General features: G+C 37.7%; 1 protein-coding gene, 1 long non-coding RNA gene and 1 other non-coding gene across 3 annotated transcripts; 2 read left to right on the top strand and 1 right to left on the bottom strand.

Moving 5' to 3' along the window:
- Positions 1-726: 726 nt before the first annotated feature.
- LOC126800150 (uncharacterized) lies at positions 727-2,297 on the bottom strand. The gene is made up of 3 exons (XR_007672694.1): positions 1,932-2,297; positions 1,368-1,436; positions 727-893 (listed from the first exon to the last, which is right to left on the bottom strand). It is a non-coding gene; the product is annotated as an uncharacterized LOC126800150 (long non-coding RNA).
- Positions 2,298-12,348: 10,051 nt separating this feature from the next.
- On the top strand, positions 12,349-12,420 carry TRNAH-GUG (transfer RNA histidin (anticodon GUG)). Its single transcript has one exon. It is a non-coding gene; the product is annotated as a tRNA-His (tRNA).
- Positions 12,421-13,599: 1,179 nt separating this feature from the next.
- LOC126799279 (uncharacterized) lies at positions 13,600-16,749 on the top strand. The gene is made up of 4 exons (XM_050526444.1): positions 13,600-13,822; positions 14,567-15,190; positions 15,277-15,458; positions 15,534-16,749. The coding sequence occupies exons 1-4, from the start codon at positions 13,740-13,742 to the stop codon at positions 16,139-16,141; spliced, it is 1,497 nt and encodes a 498-aa protein (XP_050382401.1). The 5' UTR covers positions 13,600-13,739; the 3' UTR covers positions 16,142-16,749.
- The last annotated feature ends 2,557 nt before the right edge of the window (positions 16,750-19,306 follow it).

The raw sequence follows: 19,306 nt of genomic DNA, 5'->3' as shown, positions 1-19,306 counted from the left end.
ATGCCTATATATTGGCCTCATTATCAATCAATAAACGGTTACGTTCTGTTCTATTATGTCGTTATTATTCTCGTTTTGTTCATCCTCCAACAATGTGTACATATAAAAATATATTTATACACAACACACTATATTTGAATGGGTGGGTATATTGAATATATAATTCAAAGTAGGGTTAAATATGTAAAAAAAAGATGTAAATAAATAATTTGATTAACAAAATAATCCTCATTTTAAAGAATATTTTTATTTGTTTTTAAGAAAAATATAATTAGAAAATGACAACATTACCCCTCATGTGTATGACATGCGACGCAAAATTGGATAGAAACAGTTAAATTTAACAGATGGGGTGCAAATCGGCAATTTTTACCAAGTTTAGGAGGTAAATTGACTCAAATACAAGTTCGGGGTGTAAATCGGCAATTTTTACCAAGTTTAGGAAGTAAATTGACTTAAATGCAAGTTCGGGGTGCAAATTGACAATTTCAGCCAAGTTTGAGGTGCAAATCGGCATTTATGCCTTTTTTTTAATGGTCATCAAGAGGTTGAGATTGCAAATTGGGATCACTTTGGTTGGGTTGTTTGCTTTGCAAGAAAAAGAAAAGGTGTTTTCAGTCATCAGATGGAAATAAGCAAATCTATCTGCAATTCAGCATACATTGAATCAACAAAAATGACCAGAGATATTGATGGACAGAGATGATTAAAGAAAGGAAAGGTAAAGTTAGACTAATGTCAGTAATGTGCCTAGAAAAAGTTCAACGCTACTGGAGAACTATCATATATCAGCAGGCTGGATCTTAATACAGCAAAAAGAAACCCAATCCCTTACTTCTCGCCCATCTTTTCCTATATGATATTTGTGTGCAATATTGCAAACTCTGCAGACCCTGAAACACAGTCCAGTGGAATTGTTACTTAAGCGACTGAAATAAGTACCCGAAATTGCAAGAGAAAGGAAAATAGGGCTCAATCTTTCTCATTACCAATGGATACCATAGAATCCACTCGAAAAAGAAGGAAAAAAAACATACGACAACATGCAGCAACAACACAAAATAAGCACTCAATCTAGACTTGAACAGTGTATATAAATCTCTATCAGAATAGCCAACTTATCAACCTCATCGAATTGTGTGGATCAGATGTATAATCTAGTGTCTATTTCTTGTTATAGAAGTCCAAGTTCAATCATATTTCACATGGATAAAAGTCATAAAACCTAAAGACCACACACATTTCACACAATATTATCACAGCTCAAAGGCATATGCTGGAGGACGTACATCCTTCTCATCATCATCCTTTGTTGAAACAATTAATTTCGTTACTATCATAAGCATATTAGCGATTTCAAGACATACCTCTAAGTTGAAATGATGTAATACATAGCTCCAGAAAGACATAAGAACAACAAGAACCGCAATATTATCCTGCAAGTGATCAAGCTCATGAAGAGTTAAAAAAATATAACAATATATCACACAAGAGCATCCCTTGTGTTAGTTACAAAGCAGCTAAACGAGAAGAACAGCGATCAACATCAAGACAACAGATTTGGAGGAAGAGTAACATGTCACTTTGGTTAAATCCTAATAAATGGAAACATGTTGCAATAACCACTGAACAGAGAATACAAGCATCTTGCAGAAACAAATAACACCACTTTGGTCCCGAAATTGATAACACTTTCTCGCTCTACAAGAAAATGACCAGACCCTGATTCATGGTATGTATCATCAGTTCATCACCACAGTCCAAAGATTAAGATATTACTCTCATCTATCCATTACATGTTTTTCCTTTATAGTCAAAGAGAGGGTCTTAAACCCTGAATATATATGAGTTGCCTTTTAGAACATGAAAATTTTCATCTAAATAATGATAGAACGAAGTTAATAGGAGGAGGGTATAAGTGTATATATAACCTTGAGCGGCTGAAACGGCGTGGGAGATGATACAGAGCGAGCATGAAGTCATAGAAGCTCATAGCAAAGAGTGATATTGTAAACCCCCAGTAGAGAAGTGTGACATCCAGATACCCATCAACAACCTTGACCCGATCAGAGGCCAGCCAGAGAACAGAGGCTAGAGCACCGGCAAGCAACCCTTTAAACGCTGCCTTGAATACTGGCTCCAGGTCGCCAGGATAACCATCGGCGCTGGGACTGGAAGGCATGGTGTGCTTGTGTTATGGGCTTTGGGGAATTGTTGAGGTTTCACTATCACTGGGGCTTTAGTGTTTTGGGGTGATGTGGCAATGCATTCTACCAATTGGGGATTAAGGGTCATGTCCAAAGTCTCAGCCTTAATTAGGAGGAGGAGGAGGAGGAGGAGCAACACCAAAGTCAAGCTAATCAACCGTGACAAAATATTGGAGGAGGAGAAAGAAGAAGAAATTACTGAGAATTCGAAGTAATTCTCAAAGTTATGCTGATTTGAAGCTTGATAATCAAATTAATTCTCAAATGAGTGTAGTTGGTTATTTAGGTATTTTCACTTAATATGGTAGAAGACTACAAGATGGAGCCTTTCATCAATCTCATAGGATATATTCCCTTCTTCTTTCTATCATTTAAACTTTTCATATCATAATGCAGGAAGTCAGCTCTTCAATGGTCGTCCAGTTAGTACCAAACTCATGTTGCAGTGGGTAAGAGAAGAAAGCATATATAGTTGGAAAATGAGTATTAGCTTGTTTGGTTTGCAAGAAAATGAAAACGGTCTGGTTTGTCTCTGTATCATTCAATCTTCAGTAACATACATGGGGTGGCATAAGCAAATTGCTAGTGTTGGTAAATGGCAACTGCCTTCTTTTATAGATCGATTCAATACCACTGCATATATAAAGGAGAATGATCTACCACACTCTGCGTCTTTAAGAATTTGTGAAGGCATAAAGATGAACAAACTGAGAGATTTGAGGTCATCGATATGTAGTAAACAACAAGAACCATTTGCATAGATATACAAGTTCATAGAAATGTGACTAGCTATATGATGTAGCTAGTTTGGTTCAGAAGCAGATCGGGTTTATGCCTGTCAAGAGTTGGAATTGAGCAAATCTAGTGTGGCCGCCGAAGAACCCGGGGTAAATAATAAGGTACGTCCCAAATATGTAACAATAGTACTGATAAAAGTAGTAGTGATACTAATCAAATCATCTGAATAGTAAGTAATGACTTAGATCAGGACTTTGTAAAGTTGGACACTAACATATATTATAGATGGTCAAGGTACCATCTTTCAAAGCTAAAACTGATCTCTGTCCATCTTTTCCTAGCAGAATTAGACTCCCGCAGACCCTGTCAATCAAACAAGATCCAAAACTTTGTCATGTAATAAAATTCCAACTGCCTATGCATATAATAGAATCTGCTATCTAGTCAACTGGACTTACAGGAGCACACTGAAATATTTACATGTAACAAAAAGAGATATGAAACTTATGCAGTACTGTAGGAATTATAACTCGATAAATCGTATATCAGCATCTCATCTAATTGTCCGCATCAGATGTATTAACCCCTTCTGTCCATGTCTCTCAACACATTATTCCAGTTTCATCATTATTATCACAAAGGCAACTCCATAGGCCGTACACACATCTTCCATGGATATAACTAGAGCTAAGAGATGCACTTCATGCATGGTGGAGGGCATCCTCACTAATCATTTGTTAAACTTCATGAACTGAAACAAATGTACCTCAGATTAAGTTCCAAAGACCAAAAGATATAGCTCCCCAAAGACAAAAGAAGCCAATAGTTCTCCTACAAGGTAAAGCTTTCATGAGTTAGATAAGATATCAATCTAAGGCATAAGAGCACTCAACTTGTTAGATCAGCTGGAGAAAAGACAATGCGGAATTACCTAGCTAGATACATTATTATGGTAAGAAGATTGCAAATAGCAACTAATCCAAAACAATACAGATTACAGAGATTACAGAACATTTGGAAAAAATCAATTATGTCACTGTGGTCAAAGCTAGTAAATGAAAGATGGCAGATTTTCCACTACCACTAGTCCACTAAAGAGAACAACACGCAGAAAAAAATATACCTTCCAGTATCAAATTTCAAGTTTTGTTCTTTCAAAGATTCACTATCCATGGTGAAAATGACCATAAGGTGATTTGTGGTATCATCACCCGCCGGCGCCAGAAGGACATCACTATCATTTATTCAGTTTGCGTAGTCCTACCCATTCTAGGCAAGCCATTACTCACCAATCACCACCCAAAACCGGCTATGAGGGCAACTCTTCATTACATGTTTTTCTTTCCAAATCACGCAGATCTCTTCTGGGGTTCCCCTTCAGCCATGTCCAAACTCATCCCATTTGTATACTGGTCTCATTTTCTGTTTAGTCTCAAAATAGAAGGTGTTATTTCACTTATTTGTAATCCCAGACTCTTCAAGCTTTGGCAAACAATACCTTGGAGGTTTTGTTCCAATAAAGGGTTTTTGCTTATCCGTTACCAGATACGTTCATTAAATTGTTAATTATTGACCAAACTTTCTTATTCCGACAGAGCGAAATTCCGGCTTCTATTCCATATAGGTGGTTATATCTCAGTGCATGTTAACCTTAAAGCGGCATATGCCAACCAAAATCCCAGCCTAAAGAAGCAAAATTCAAAAAAAATTCACATGCATAAATTGTAACGAAATTTCAACAATGAATGCCAAACTAGATATGCAGAAGTGCAGAATCAAGTAATTAACACCAAACCACAGACCGGGCACATGAAAGTTAAATGAACTTAATGTTAAGCTTCTTTAGGTACCTGATGCTTTCCCCTTGCAAATGATACACAAAGACAACAAAGTTGAAGAGGTTGAACGGAATAAGCAGGAGTATGAGGCAAGACAAGAAGCGAGCCAACTCCCGGAGCACATAGTTGCCTTTTGTTAATGGAGCAACGTACCAACAGAGGCAGAGGCTACACACAAACACTGTAGCAGTCGCGAAAAAAGCCAATGCTGCTTCCCCTTTTCTCGTGATCTCACCACCGGCTCTTGTTGGAGATGGAGTCGGAGGCATGCTTCCCTCTCTGTTGGTATTCTCCAATCTGTGATGTGTTATGTGTACGTATGGTGGTACGTAGAGACAAAATGTAGTACGTGTATTTGGGGTGATATGGCGTGCTACTAGTAGCTGTCACTATCCGCTGCTGCACTCCCCTCAGTATTGCTTGTATTGGTTGCTATGAGTTTTCAGGTCTATGTGTATTTGGACTCATCAGAGTCCTGGTTTGGTATTTTGTGTTCTCTGCAATATGCTGACGTTGCCTTGGATGGACTTTGGTCAAGGAATATGTTATGAACCTGAAAATTTATTTTGGTTAATTTGAAGTATTGAGTTTATTATCAAGGGTGTCGTCCAAGATCATCACAACTCGATTATGACAACAAATAAGAACATGTTTGTTGAACATGGACGAGGAAAAAACTGTACCCACCCAGGTAACACCTAAAAAGAAAATTGGCGCTCATTACTTGGTCGAGGGGAAGATCTCATTACGGAAGCGCTAATTTTAACTTACGGGATTGACGGCCAGGTTTACCACGGTGAAACATAGGCCGACAACATATCAATTAAGTGAGGATAACACATACATTAGTACTTAGATTGATTGGTGAACTCGCATCATATTCACCTTCAATCTTGCTTATCAGGACGCATAATATAATCTTTTACAAGGTCAGAGGAAGAGAGATTGCAAATAGGGATCACTTTGGTTGGCTTGTTTGCTTTGCAAGAAAAAGAAAAGGTTGCTCTCTGTCAACTGATGGAACTAAGCAAATCTAGTAACATACATATTATCAACAAAAATTACCAGAAATTGATCGACAGAGACGACCAAAGAAAGTGAAGCTAAAGTAAACTAATGTGCTAATGGAAAGTTCGATGCTACCGGTAGGAACATATATGAGCCTGTTCTCGCTTTTCCTATACGAATATCTCAATAAGCTGAAAAGAAATCGAATATATCTCTTCACGCTTTTCCTGTGTGCAAAATTGTGAACCCTGCAGTCCTGCAGACCTGAAACACAGTCCATAAAATTGTTATGCAACTTATAATAGTACCCGAAATTCCAATGAAGAAAAAAAAATGCTCGAAGTTTCCAGCTGCCAATGCATATCAGAGTCCACTCAAGAGAAGGATTAAAAACACATGCGCCTACAAGCAACAACAGTATATATAGTAAATATAGTAAATATCTCTTGTAGAATAGCCAACTGGAACCTCATCGAATTGTGTAGATCCCGAAGTATTCTCTATTAACTTTGTCTGTGTCAAGTTATAGAAGTCCAAGTTCAATTCTAATCCATATGAATAAAACCCAAAGACCACACACATTTTACACGATTATTATCACAGCTCAAAGATGCATTTTCTAATTACTGAAAAACATCATCCTCATCATCATCCCTTGTTGAAAGGATTTTACTATCATGGCAAGAGATACCTCAAGTAGAATGACATCTGCATAGTAAAGAGCTCCACAAAGACATAGGATACACGATGAAGTGGACGGTGCTGATATCAAAAATCAATGCTGTGATGATGACAAAGTAAATAGCCAGAGCCTTCTCCAGAGGCGTACCATTATAAAGAAACTCATCAACCTTTTCAAAATGAGAGGCCAGCAGAATGACCAAGTTGAGAGTGTAGTAGACGAGCCCTCGCCTCGCCACCCTGCGTGCTGACGCCATGTCGCCGTCACCGGCTGTGGGAGGCATGGTTTTGGGGGAATTGTGAGGTTTTGTTGGTTCATATATATGGTGTAGTGTGGGTGATGTGGCTGGAAAGCTCTAATCCTGCGATTAAGGGTCGATGACGTCGAACTATTAGGAGGCCGCAACGAATATAGAAGGGGATAATCAACCATGGCAAATAATGGACTTTTGCTATAAGATGTGCTCGGTAATTTCCAGCCTGCCAAACAAAATCCAAGTTTAAAAGTGGAATAATTATAGAGATGGATATCTGGAGGCAATTTGGGTTTCTCATGGTTGAACAGAGTGAGGAGCTGCAGATGAGAAAATATAAAAATTAAAATGAAGAGGAGGAGGACGAACCCAGGAGGAAGAAGAAATAGCATGAAATATTTACATCTAATTACTAGCCTCATTAAATGACGTGGCACAGTATCGGGGCCCGCGTGCCCTTTATGTTTGGTACTATAAGTTTGACTTGAGATGGTCTCTTCAACTTCCTCTGCACCATTTTAGCCAAACTAACCTTGGAGAGTTACATTGAATCAGTTTCTGTAGACAACAATTTCAGCGCAAAATAGAAGACATGCATATGCATTAACAGTTAATGCTTTCTCATATTTAATCATACAAGAATGTTTTGCCTTTATTAGATTGATAAATGCTCACCTCAGGTCTAATTAACCCAGCGCCACTTCACAATTGCAAACCTTCCTGCCCCGAGTCTAAAATGCCAATATTGCATTTTCCCTTTCTTTTCGGGCCCAGTATTACTTGCAAACAAAGTATAAACATGAAGAAATTAAGAGCAACCAAACGGTTCAAAAGGGAAATGCTTGAAGTCCTTGAACTATGGGTATAGATATATAACGCAGTCCAACCTGTACTCAAATGTAAGCTAAAGTACCACATAAACTGGTTTAAATGGAAAACAATTTGTGTTTTTTCTGTTTTCTCAACATCATTCCACACACACACACACACACACACATATATATATATATATATATATATATATTCAACATCATTCAACTAAATTCCACACCAAACACAATATGGCATGCATATTTAACTGGACTAAAAGTGATCTCCGTCCATCTTTTCCTACAACATATCAGCAGAATTAGACTCCTGCAGAGCTGTCAATCAAACAAGATCCAAAGCTTTGTCATGTAATAGAATTCCAACTGCCGATGCATATAATAGAATCTGCTGTCTAGTCAACTGGACTTACAGGAGCACACTGAAATATATATTAATGACTACATGTAATAAAAAGAGATATGAGAGTTAAATGTAGGAATTATAACTCGATAAATAGCATATCAACATCTCATCTAATTATGCGCATCAGATGTTTTACCCTGCTCTGTCCATGTTTCTCTACACATTATACTAGTTTCATCATTGTTCTTACATAGGCAACTCCAAATGCCGCAGACATCTTCCATGGATATAACTACAGCTAAAAGATGCACTACATACATAGTGGAGGGCATCCTCACTAATAATTTGTTAAACTTTCATGAACTGAAACGAAATGTACATCAAATTAAGTTCCAAAGACCAAAATATATAGCTCCCCAAACACAAAAGAAGCCGATAGTTCTCCTACAAGGTAAAGCTTTCATGAGTTAGATAAGATATCAATCTAAGGCATAAAAGCACTCAGTTTGTTAGATCAGCTGGAGAAATGACAATGCAGACTCACCTAGCTAGATACATTATTATGGAAAGATTGCAAAGTAGCAGCTAATCCAAAACACCACAGATTACAGAGATTACAGAACATTTGGAAAAAATCAGTTATGTCACTATGATCAGAGCTAGTAAATGAAAGATGGTGGCAGATTTTTCACTACCACTAGTCCACTGAAGAGAACAAGTTGAACAACGCAGAGAATAGATGTACCTTCCAGTATCAAATTACACAAGTTTTGTTCTTTCAAAGATTCACTAAAAATGACCATAAGGTGATTTGTGGTATCATCACCCGCCGGCACCACAAGGACATCATTACCATTTATTCAGTTTGCATAGTCCTACCCATTCTAGGCAAACCATTACTCACCGGTCACCACCCAAAACCGGCTATGAGGCCAACTCTTGAGTACATGTTTTTCCTTTCAAATCAAAAGGAGCATCTCTTCTGGGGTTCCCCTTCAGCCATGTCCATACTCCTCCCCATTTGGATACTGGTCTCATTTGCCGATAAGTCTCAAAATAGAAGGTGTTACTCGTAATCCCATACTCTTCAAGATTTGGCAAACAAGACCTTGGAGGGCTTTGTTCCAATAAAGGGTTTTTGCTTATCCATTACCATATATGTTCATTGAAATTATTAGGGTAAATTCCTCATGTGGTACCTGATGTTTGGCTATTTGAATAATTTGGTACCTGATGTATGAAAACGGACAATTTAGTACCTAAAGTTCTCAAATTTATGACATTTTGGTACTTATGTCAATTTTGACAATATTTTCAAGGTTATTTCCGTCATCTTATCTCTACTTTACTTTATTTTTTCATAATACTTTCAAATTGCCTCTAAATTATCACTAAAAATTTGATAACTCATCCACTTAGTATCTGTGATGATTTACGTATATAATTTTTCATAATGTAGCTATCAATCTAAATTAATTTTAATTATAAGTAATTTAAAAAATATATTTTAATAAAAAATTACAATTGCATAAAGGCAAGGATACAATAAGTATATTAAGAAAAAAATATTTTTGATATATGCAAAGTAGATGCTAAGTGGAGTAGATATATCAATTTAATTATCTCTAAAGATGCCACACTTATATGAAGAAGTGAAGAAAAATGTGAATTTAATGAGTTTAGGGCTAGAATGACGAAAAAAACCCTAAAATATGATCAAAATTGATATAGGTACCAAAATGGCTTACAAATGAGAACTTCAGGTACCAAATTGTCTGTTTTCATACATCAGGTACCAAATTGTCCAAATAGTCATACTTCAAGTATCATAGGAGGAATTAACCCAAATTATTAATAACTAAACTTTCTTATTCCGACAGCGAAACTCCGGCTTCTGTGGTATATATCTCAGTGCATATTAACCTTAAAGCTCAATATGCCAACCACAAAATCTCAGCCTAAATAAAGAAGCAAAACTCAAAAAAAAAATCACATGCATAAACGAAATGAACCCAAGCAGTATTTCAACAATGAATGCCAAACTAATTAATATCATGATTCGGGCTGGTCCCTTAATGAAGTTTCTTTCATTACCAAAAAAAAAATTAATATCATGACACTATTCGCTTCATGTTTTTTAAAAGCGATAATATTCACCTCATTATCAAAGAAAAAAAGTTATTTCTCCACCCATGAGACAAGCTAGAGCAATAACCTCTGCATTTCTCCACCATTATCGATCGAAGTTGTCCATAGCTTTATTGCATCATTGAATCCCCAACTGTAATATTGGTACGTAGAGTAGTTGCGAATTGTTAGAATAGTTAATATAGCAGCTTTACATAAGATTAGCATTGTAAACTTGTGAAAGTGCATGCAATTGAATTTAAGAGTGTGTGCACCAATATAGTTTCACTCTTCTCTTGGTTTCATCTAGTTTAACTATCTAGGCCGAGATGATTTTACATGGAAACACCGTTTAGTAAGAAATATCATTCAATTTGGCCTATGTTCAGTTCGTGGACCATGAGCGAGGGATGAATTGCCAAGATCGACATCTTCCCCGCAACTCCACAAGTCCTTCTTGTTGTGGAGTTAATTTTAAGAGCAAAACTATCGTGGAGACCCAATCTCGAAATTATGCATGATGGATGATGGATCGATATCGAACTCTCCTCCTCTTACTTGTTCCTTCTGGTTCCGGGTCACTCATCAAATATGCGAAGGCCTTCCCCACTTTTTGTGTCATTGGAGATAGATGGTCGATCAGATCGGAGGCTATCTTAGAGAGTTGCTTGCTTATCTCCAACGTCTAGACTTAATGGTATTGTGGTCAAGCCGTCCATTAATTATATCACTAGACGGAGGTATCGGGTCAACAATTAACGTCATGTAGTTTTGGATTAAGTTAGTAACAAGCTATTGCCTGTGCCTCTCCTTAACAGTGATCATTGAGATCTAGTTGTAGTGACATTGAGTGGATCGATATGGACCCATTTGAGTTAACTCGCACGAACCTATTTTGTTTATAAAACATTTGTTTACTTAGAAGTGGCTCAAAGTTTAATGGAGCTCAAAGTTTGACATTTTTCGGGAATTTCTCATTAAGTCTCTAACAATTAGGATCATAGTTTTGTTAGGGAAAAATTTGCATTTAGTTAGTTAGAAGTGGCTCGTACTGTATTTGTTTGTTAGGATTATTCCATTGATGTGTCATATCATATGCTTAATTGAGTAGAGCTTTAGATCACTTTTATTTATAATTAATTCACGCACGTTATTCTTTGTTTGTAAAATTGGTTTACTTATGCGCTCAAATTTGACTATAATAAGTGGTCTTTACTAAACTATAGAGTTAATACAGCGTCCCTAGTTCATGGCGTTACGTAAACTGTAAATATGTGATATATATGCTTAGGTTAGTAATTCGAAAATATGAAATCCATTCTAGGAAGTCGGGATTCAGGACAAGATCAAAGGAAGTGAGGAACCATACACTACCCAAACATCCCATCATATCATTCATATGCACAAAAGTAACAAAACAGTACAATCTTGTAGTACTCTACAATAATGCCAATATTCCCATTATTATACTTGCTGCTGTATTTTGAAAATGGCGGGAAACCTTGCACAGCAAAACTGTACCGTTTTAACTTCATCACCGTGCAATCAAAATTTGACTAATTTGACTCGCATCAGATGGTCCCCAAAAACCCGCCGTAAACAGGTCCCACGAATATGACATGGTGACCCACACCACTCCCAAACCTTGATTGGGATAGCTGTCGACATGAGGGCTCTTGCCAGCCTAACCCGCATCATCCTTCATGTGCCCCACCAACACAGTTCCTCTTCCCGTTACTGATGGAAGTTCGAAATATTTTCTATAAACACAAGCTACTCATTTAAAAAAAAATCTAAAACAAATTAGAAAATTTCTAAAAAAAATTGGGATAGCTACCTTAGTTTTGTTGGGGTATTTGTATGCTTCTGTACTTGATGCAATGGGCATTGGGGCAGCGCTTAGACCGTTTAAAATTGTTGAACCGATAATTTCACATATAGAAAGACACTCGGGCAGATGCTCGAATGAAAGAATTAGGAGAATAATTAATTACTCGCTTGAATGGTCTTCGGTATATGTGGTTCACTCACTATATTTTTTCATAATGAGGAAAGAAATCATAATGATGTAGCACTACGTACTAATTAACATACCCCATATAATAATCACATTCTACAAAAACTCGCATCTTTTTGTTTCATTATTAGTTTCTTCTGCCTTCTGGATGGTTCTGCGCATGAAATCTCGAGTGTTTATAAGAGAAACCGAAAGATGAGTGGGTCGGTGGTTGTTGCCTTGTTGGTCTCTTCAGTCACCACTATGACACTATCTCATCTTTTCATGAAGTTAACTAATATGATCCAATTCCGTTAATAACCCCAGTGGCTGTAGTTTAGTGGTGAGAATTCCACGTTGTGGCCGTGGAGACCTGGGCTCGAATCCCAGCAGCCACACTGTGTTTCACTTTCCTTGTTTTTGGGCTAAACTATTCTATCAATTCTTATTCTTGGAAAATAAATTTCCCTGTATCAGATAAATTAGTTTCTTCTTCTTGAATGACATTGTTTTTCTTTTCTTCTTTTGAGAAAATGACATTGTTTGTCTGAAAGGCTTGAATGACTAAAAACAAGGTAAACGTATTGTCACACCCCTTCGTGACTACTCATGGCCACAGATTGTACTAGTACAATCATCAATTGAAACCACAACTCGTCCTCGGTCCCGTTTGGATGTAACACATTTTGCATCACTATACTTGCGCAACAACTTCAAATTCATTCGAGCCGGTCAGGGAGGCTGTGCCGGTAACCTCCGAGATATACGATTACGTGATCACTAACCACTGGTCGGCGATCGGTTAGGCCCATCATCAAGAGATAAATCATATCTGGATGCAGGTAGAGCTAGGTCTACATGCATTCATTATTCATTATATTATATGAAATATTATGTTATATATATCCTGATTCCTGAGATGCAAGGGCATATCCCAAACTCAAGCATATGGATATGGTTCAATGGTCGATCTGTCGAGAAGATAATCTTAACAACTCTTACGAGTCCCACGACTAGCTAGTGCAGTAGTGCCCATTCCTTTATTGCTTGCCAGATATTAAAGGTCATCATTTAGTTGAACTCTTTGCGATTTTCTTATCGTCTTGTTCTAGCCACCTGAAAACAATAGAGTGAGTAAACTAGCCAACTAGGAATTATGTATGAGGTTTTGCATGTGACTGGAGCCCCAGAAACCTTGACAGTTATATTGCTAAAAGTATTCCATTAATAACTAATTACGCTATTTAACTGTCTTACCTATGTAAGCTATGGCTTTTGTAAAACTTATAATGTTTACTATATAGAACGTTTCTCTTTATTATTATATACGGATATACCCATGCAAATGGAGGAGGTACGTAGGGATAAGACGACAACTTCTAACATCTCGTCCGATAATGCAAGATAGTCGACTGAATTTGGCAAGTTCTGGTAAAGGCCTGCTCTCCGAGAGCCAAAATTGAAATTGACTATTTGTCAATGAATGATTGGTGTATTTTGAAAAGGAAGGAGACGGAGATAACTACCCGACGTGATGCTGAAAAACGACGTCTTCAAATTAACGGCCCGGCAATCGTAAATATATTCTTTAAACTTGGAGACCAGAATGGTCGTGTAGATTTGAACCAAGTTCAAAGCTTTGTCTTTTCAGATCCGCCATAGGTGCAGAGGGCTTGTACTTTCCGAGTTCTCTGGAGGGCAGTCGGGTTCTTCTTTCATGGGCCTTAAACAGGCCTACAGATACCCGTCTTCCTCTTCTCGATCAACACCTGGGTTTTTTCGACGCTTGGAATCCATGAGGTCAGTTGTTGAAGCTAACCGTTGTTTCTTCATGTGTTGTTGTTCTTTCAGCTTATCTCTCTGTGTTAGTTTTTGATTGTTATATGGGATTTGATATCTTTTTGTGGGTTGCTCATGGCTGAAGTATCAGTTTTTAGTTTCCAATAAATTTGGAATTGGTAAAGTCAAATGCTTTTTGAGTGTTCTAGGATTTCTAGCATTGCTTTCAGATTTAGCAAACGACTTCACACCTCAACGCATTAGTTTTTTAGTGTGCTCCGGAGTATTGAAGCTCCACAAACAATGACTAATATAATGGCTCTCAGCTTCGGAGTTTCAATATTCCGGAGCACTTTAAAATTTTCGCCTTGAAACACAGCCTTACTAGGAAGTGGTTACCATTTTAGTGATGCTCTATTGTTTGTTGCTTTTGAATTTATGCTTATGAAATGCATGTGTCTAGGTCTTGAATTAGTTAGTGATGTAATGGAAGTATGGAACTAGTGTTTATGGTAAGGTGTTTCAATGCAATAAAACGGAAACTGTGACTTATATGGTTCCACTAATTTTTCAGTTCTGTTTAAGAATGGATTGTGAACATCGTAGATATGTGATTGTGTTGGATTCAGATTCACCTAGAAATTCTGGATTGAAGAGAATCCCTTATAATCATGACACAAGATTGTGAACTCCTTTGTACTGAGGAATTTATATGATGAATTGACAGTGTTTTCTCTAACCTGTCAATATGTGTTGTTTTCACAGAACAAGAAAGATTTTGGGGGTTTCTCTGTCCCTCATTCTCATTAACATGGCTGCTATAAAGGAGCGAGCCGATGAGAATCTCATCCCATCAGTATACAAAGAAGTCAGTGAAGCTTTCAATGCTGGGCCATCTGATCTTGGATATCTCACATTCATCAGGAACTTTGTGCAGGGAATGGCATCTCCCCTTGCAGGTGTATTAGTCCTCCTATATGACCGCCCCACTGTACTTGCAATGGGGACTTTCTGCTGGGCGATATCAACTGCTGCAGTGGGTGCAAGCCACCATTTTGGTCAAGCTGCAATCTGGAGAGCAGTGAATGGTTTCGGACTGGCAATTGTTATACCGGCACTTCAGTCTTTCATTGCTGATAGTTACAAGGACGGCGTGAGAGGGGCAGGGTTTGGGATGGTGAGCCTTGTTGGCTCTTTGGGCGGCATTGGAGGTGGTGTAGTGGCCACACTTATGGCCGGTGACATGTATTGGAGCATACCTGGATGGCGTATTGCCTTCGTTCTAATGGCAGCACTGAGTTCTCTAATTGGCTTCCTTGTGTTCATATTTGTTGTTGACCCTAGAAAAGTAGTTCCTATCACTCATGGTGCTGACCAGAGTTTTGAGAGGTACCTTTAAGCTTGAATTCCTAAACACATTGTGGATTTTGTTATTGTGGGTGAAGAAAGAATAATTTGGGTGCATTATGTTGTAGAGATGATTTGCTAATGAAGGGCACTACTACTTCAACTGCAGCATCAGTTTGGTTGGAATCTTGGACAGCCATGAAGTCAGTCGTTAAAGTGAAAACATTTCAAATAATCGTCTTGCAGGGCATTGTTGGGTCCCTGCCATGGACTGCCATGGTGTTTTTCACTATGTGGTTCGAACTTATCGGTAGCTACTACTACTGCAAATTCACTTCTGGTTTCATTAAGCACTGAGTTTTTAACTTCTAGTCCATTTTTACAGGTTTTGATCACAACAGTACAGCAGCTCTCCTCAGTCTCTTTGCTATTGGATGTGCTACAGGGTCTCTTCTTGGTGGGATCATAGCAGATCGAATGTCACGGATCTATCCCCACACCGGTCGCATCATGTGTGCTCAGTTCAGCGCCTTCATGGGAATCCCATTTTCATGGTTTCTACTCAAAGTAATCCCACAATCAGTAGACAGCTATTACACATTTGCAGTCACTCTCACCCTGATGGGCTTGACTATCAGCTGGAATGCTACTGCTGCAAATGGTCCCATGTTTGCTGAGGTTGTTCCTACCAAACACCGAACTATGATTTATGCATTTGATCGGGCTTTTGAAGGATCCTTCTCTTCTTTTGCTGCTCCTTTGGTTGGAATTCTTTCAGAGAAGATGTTTGGCTATGATGCAAAATCTGTAGATCCGATTAAAGGGTCTACGAGGGAGGCCTTTGCATTATCACAAGGGCTTATTTCCATGATGGCAGTTCCATTTGGTTTGTGTTGCTTGTTTTATACGCCATTGTATGTGATCTTCAGAAAGGACCGAGAGAGTGCTAGAGTTGCGAGCGCAAAAGAGGAAGAGATGAGCCTGACGAAGTGAAATGAGGTATTCCTTATGTCGTAGGAGCAGCAAGTATGTGTGAAAATAGAATACGTCTGACTTCACATTTCTTATGCAGTCATGCATATGGCATTTTCTTTAGATTTAGTCTTCAAAGCTTATACGCAATCATCTAGAATATACAGTGACAAGTTTGAGAAGATATTGTGTTGAACTTTGAGGCTCAGAGATTTGTGATAGGGAGCTTATACCATTTTCAAATTATTACTCATTGATGGTAAATCGCAAACTGTGCATTTAGCAATACACGTCTAGGAGGGTTTGAACATTGTGGTGAATGTGATTTGATGATATAGTGATGTAACAACTTCGTTTCCTCTGGGAATGGTTGTGTATTTTTGAAACATGAGGGGTTTGTAAAACTCTGATGTCAAAGCTAAAGAAGAATAAGAAGTGCTTTAGCAGGTTGTAATTCTATAAGATGCTATTGTGTCGTAAACTTTTTCGCCTTGAGCATATGGTACAAGGACACCGTTTAATCTTATATTGGCTGCTGCAACAAGTTTGAAGAGTCTCCCGTTAAGTAGGGTTAAAGAAGACAAACAGAAGTTACAGAAAGCCAACACATTTATAATTCATACTTACACGTTTATACGAGTACTAAGTAGTGAAGGAAACAACGAAGTTCAAACAGAGAATTGGTTACGGTTCAAGAGTGAAGCGAGAGTAAGTTTTACAAACAAAAGTGTAAAGCAACGAGACTGAGCCGGCCAAGGTATCAGTCAGCCCTCTTATCCGCGGGAGCTAAGCTGCTGAGCGCTTGTCCTCTGCAGTCTTGGAATGAACTTCATCCCTCTCCCAGCCCTGAAGTACCTCTCAGAGGTCCTGGGAAGAAATCGAGGAATCAAAAACGCGAACAGGTTGATAGAGAAATATGAGAAGTTGGCCAGAGCCAAAAGGTACTTCCATGTGCATTTGCAGGAATTCTTGTTACCAGTGGATGAAGAATGTATCAAGACAATTGACAAAGGTTCCCATAACTGTGTAAGCAACGCACAAACTGGTGGTTCACGACATATTGAGGCTCTAACAAAAAATGAGGGTGTTACAGCCCGCACAGGGAGCTCATCACCCCATACTAAACCACCCGATTCTTGAGCCAAATGTAAGAACAGTCCAGTCGTAGTTCCCACAATCACATACAGCCTTGGAAGATCTACTGCGAGCCAGAAAAGATAACACTGATGGGAAGACAGTACTAAGATAAAACTGGCTGAAATCACCATGATTATTGTTTCCAAACCTTAACCATCTTTTTCCTGTAGTAAAATATCTAATAATCTTGTGGAAATATCAATGGCCTAAGTTTTATCAAATATCAAGCATAAGCTCTGCTCCGCCATTGTAACATAACTAGTACTCGGAGACAATGCATTAGGTACAACCATTCCATCTCTGTTGCACATAAATATAGTAGCATTACCAGCATCACAAAAGTTGAATAGTTTTGAACACCACAATTCCAACAACTTGAAAGAAGATGAAGAAAGAAAATGCAGTTGTTTCAATTGTTATACAACCCTAACTAAAACTTATAATAACTAAAACATGACCATGTCATCAAAGTTCAAATTCACTAGGAGAAATTTCTTGTGAACTTTGTCTTCTTCTGTTTCATAGTGCTTAAAATTTTCAATTTACATAAACCAATGTACAACTATTCTAATTCACATTCAGCATTAAACCTGTGTAGTACATCATAAATATTCCAATTTAATCTCAAGCTTGGAACTTGCAACACTAATTAGATACTACTCCAATCAGAAAACACTTTACATTACCTCTTGACTTGTAACAGTAATAAGAGATTCTATAACAAAGGCAACAAACAACCATTTGTCTAAGCAAAACATTATGAAAAAAACAGAAGCATCAATAAGATTATGGACGGAAAATTTCCTCTTGACTTGTAACAGTAATAAGAGATTCTATAACAAAGGCAACAAACAACCATTTGTCTAAGCAAAACATAATGAAAAAAAACATAAGGATCAATAAGATTATGAACAACTCAAGAACAATCATTTACCTAGTGCTGCCAGATCCCCCCTCACTTTCGTACGAGATTTCAAGACGGCGTCTCTTTTCTTCTTCACTTGGACGGAAAATTTCGGAATCTCGTTTCTTCCTCCACATCTCTCTCTGCACTCCAGATATGGGAAGGGTTGTGGGGACAAAACTAAATCAATGAATCGGCTCAAATAGGTTGCAAACGATTTCTTGGGTATGCCTGCAGCAGAGTTTCCTTCACTGGACGATGTCTACAGATTTCTCTGCATTCCTATCAAAACCCCTCTTTTTAATTGGGAAGAAATTGGTTTTACATTTGGAGGAGGCGGATGACAACACTTAGGGTTTGAAGGACTCAAATAACATTGGCACGTGAGAGTATTGGGAGAGTGTGGATTGGAAAGAGACAACGTCTGTGAATTAACAGCCGGCGCTCGGAGAGCAGGCTTATAACAGACGTTGCCACTGAATTTGAACCCTAACGTGAGGATTTGCAACAAGAGATATGCATCAGGAAAAATTCATAAAGTACTAATGGTCTCGTGTTGGCTAAACAACGACTGTCTTATCAATCGTACAACTCAATCACAACTCGGACTTGTTAACATCTTTCGGACTTTGTGTATGCCTTAGGAAGTTAGGAGTGTCAATGGTATATAAAATCATCCCAATCAATTCATATATCAATCGTATAAAATAAGTTGGTATATTAAATACTCGGTACACAATATATGGTATAATATATTGTACCAACATTACAAATATAATAGGTAGGTGGTATAGATTTTCCATATATCATGGTATATCGTACATACCAACTTATATTATATTATATTATTTAATTAAATATATATATATATATATATCTTTAAATTTCAACCGTATATATATTTTAAAATAAATTCAAACCGTATAAATCTACTAACCTTAATCTAATCTCTCTGAGTTTCTTTCTCAAATACACTTTTTTTCTCGTCTTCAATTTCTTTATTTAATTATAAATGAATCGATTCAATCGAATTCCCAAGTACAAATGTTAGACATATCAGTAGCATCATCACTACTTACAACATGTCAACATATATCGCATTTAAACCTATTATTTATTTTTTCAATTGTTTTGAGAATTCATAA

Source organism: Argentina anserina, chromosome 6 (genome assembly GCF_933775445.1).
Source record: "Argentina anserina chromosome 6, drPotAnse1.1, whole genome shotgun sequence".
Classification (NCBI taxonomy): domain Eukaryota; kingdom Viridiplantae; phylum Streptophyta; class Magnoliopsida; order Rosales; family Rosaceae; genus Argentina; species Argentina anserina.
Note: the sequence above shows the minus strand (reverse complement) of the source record. Positions and strands in the feature narration are given on the sequence as shown.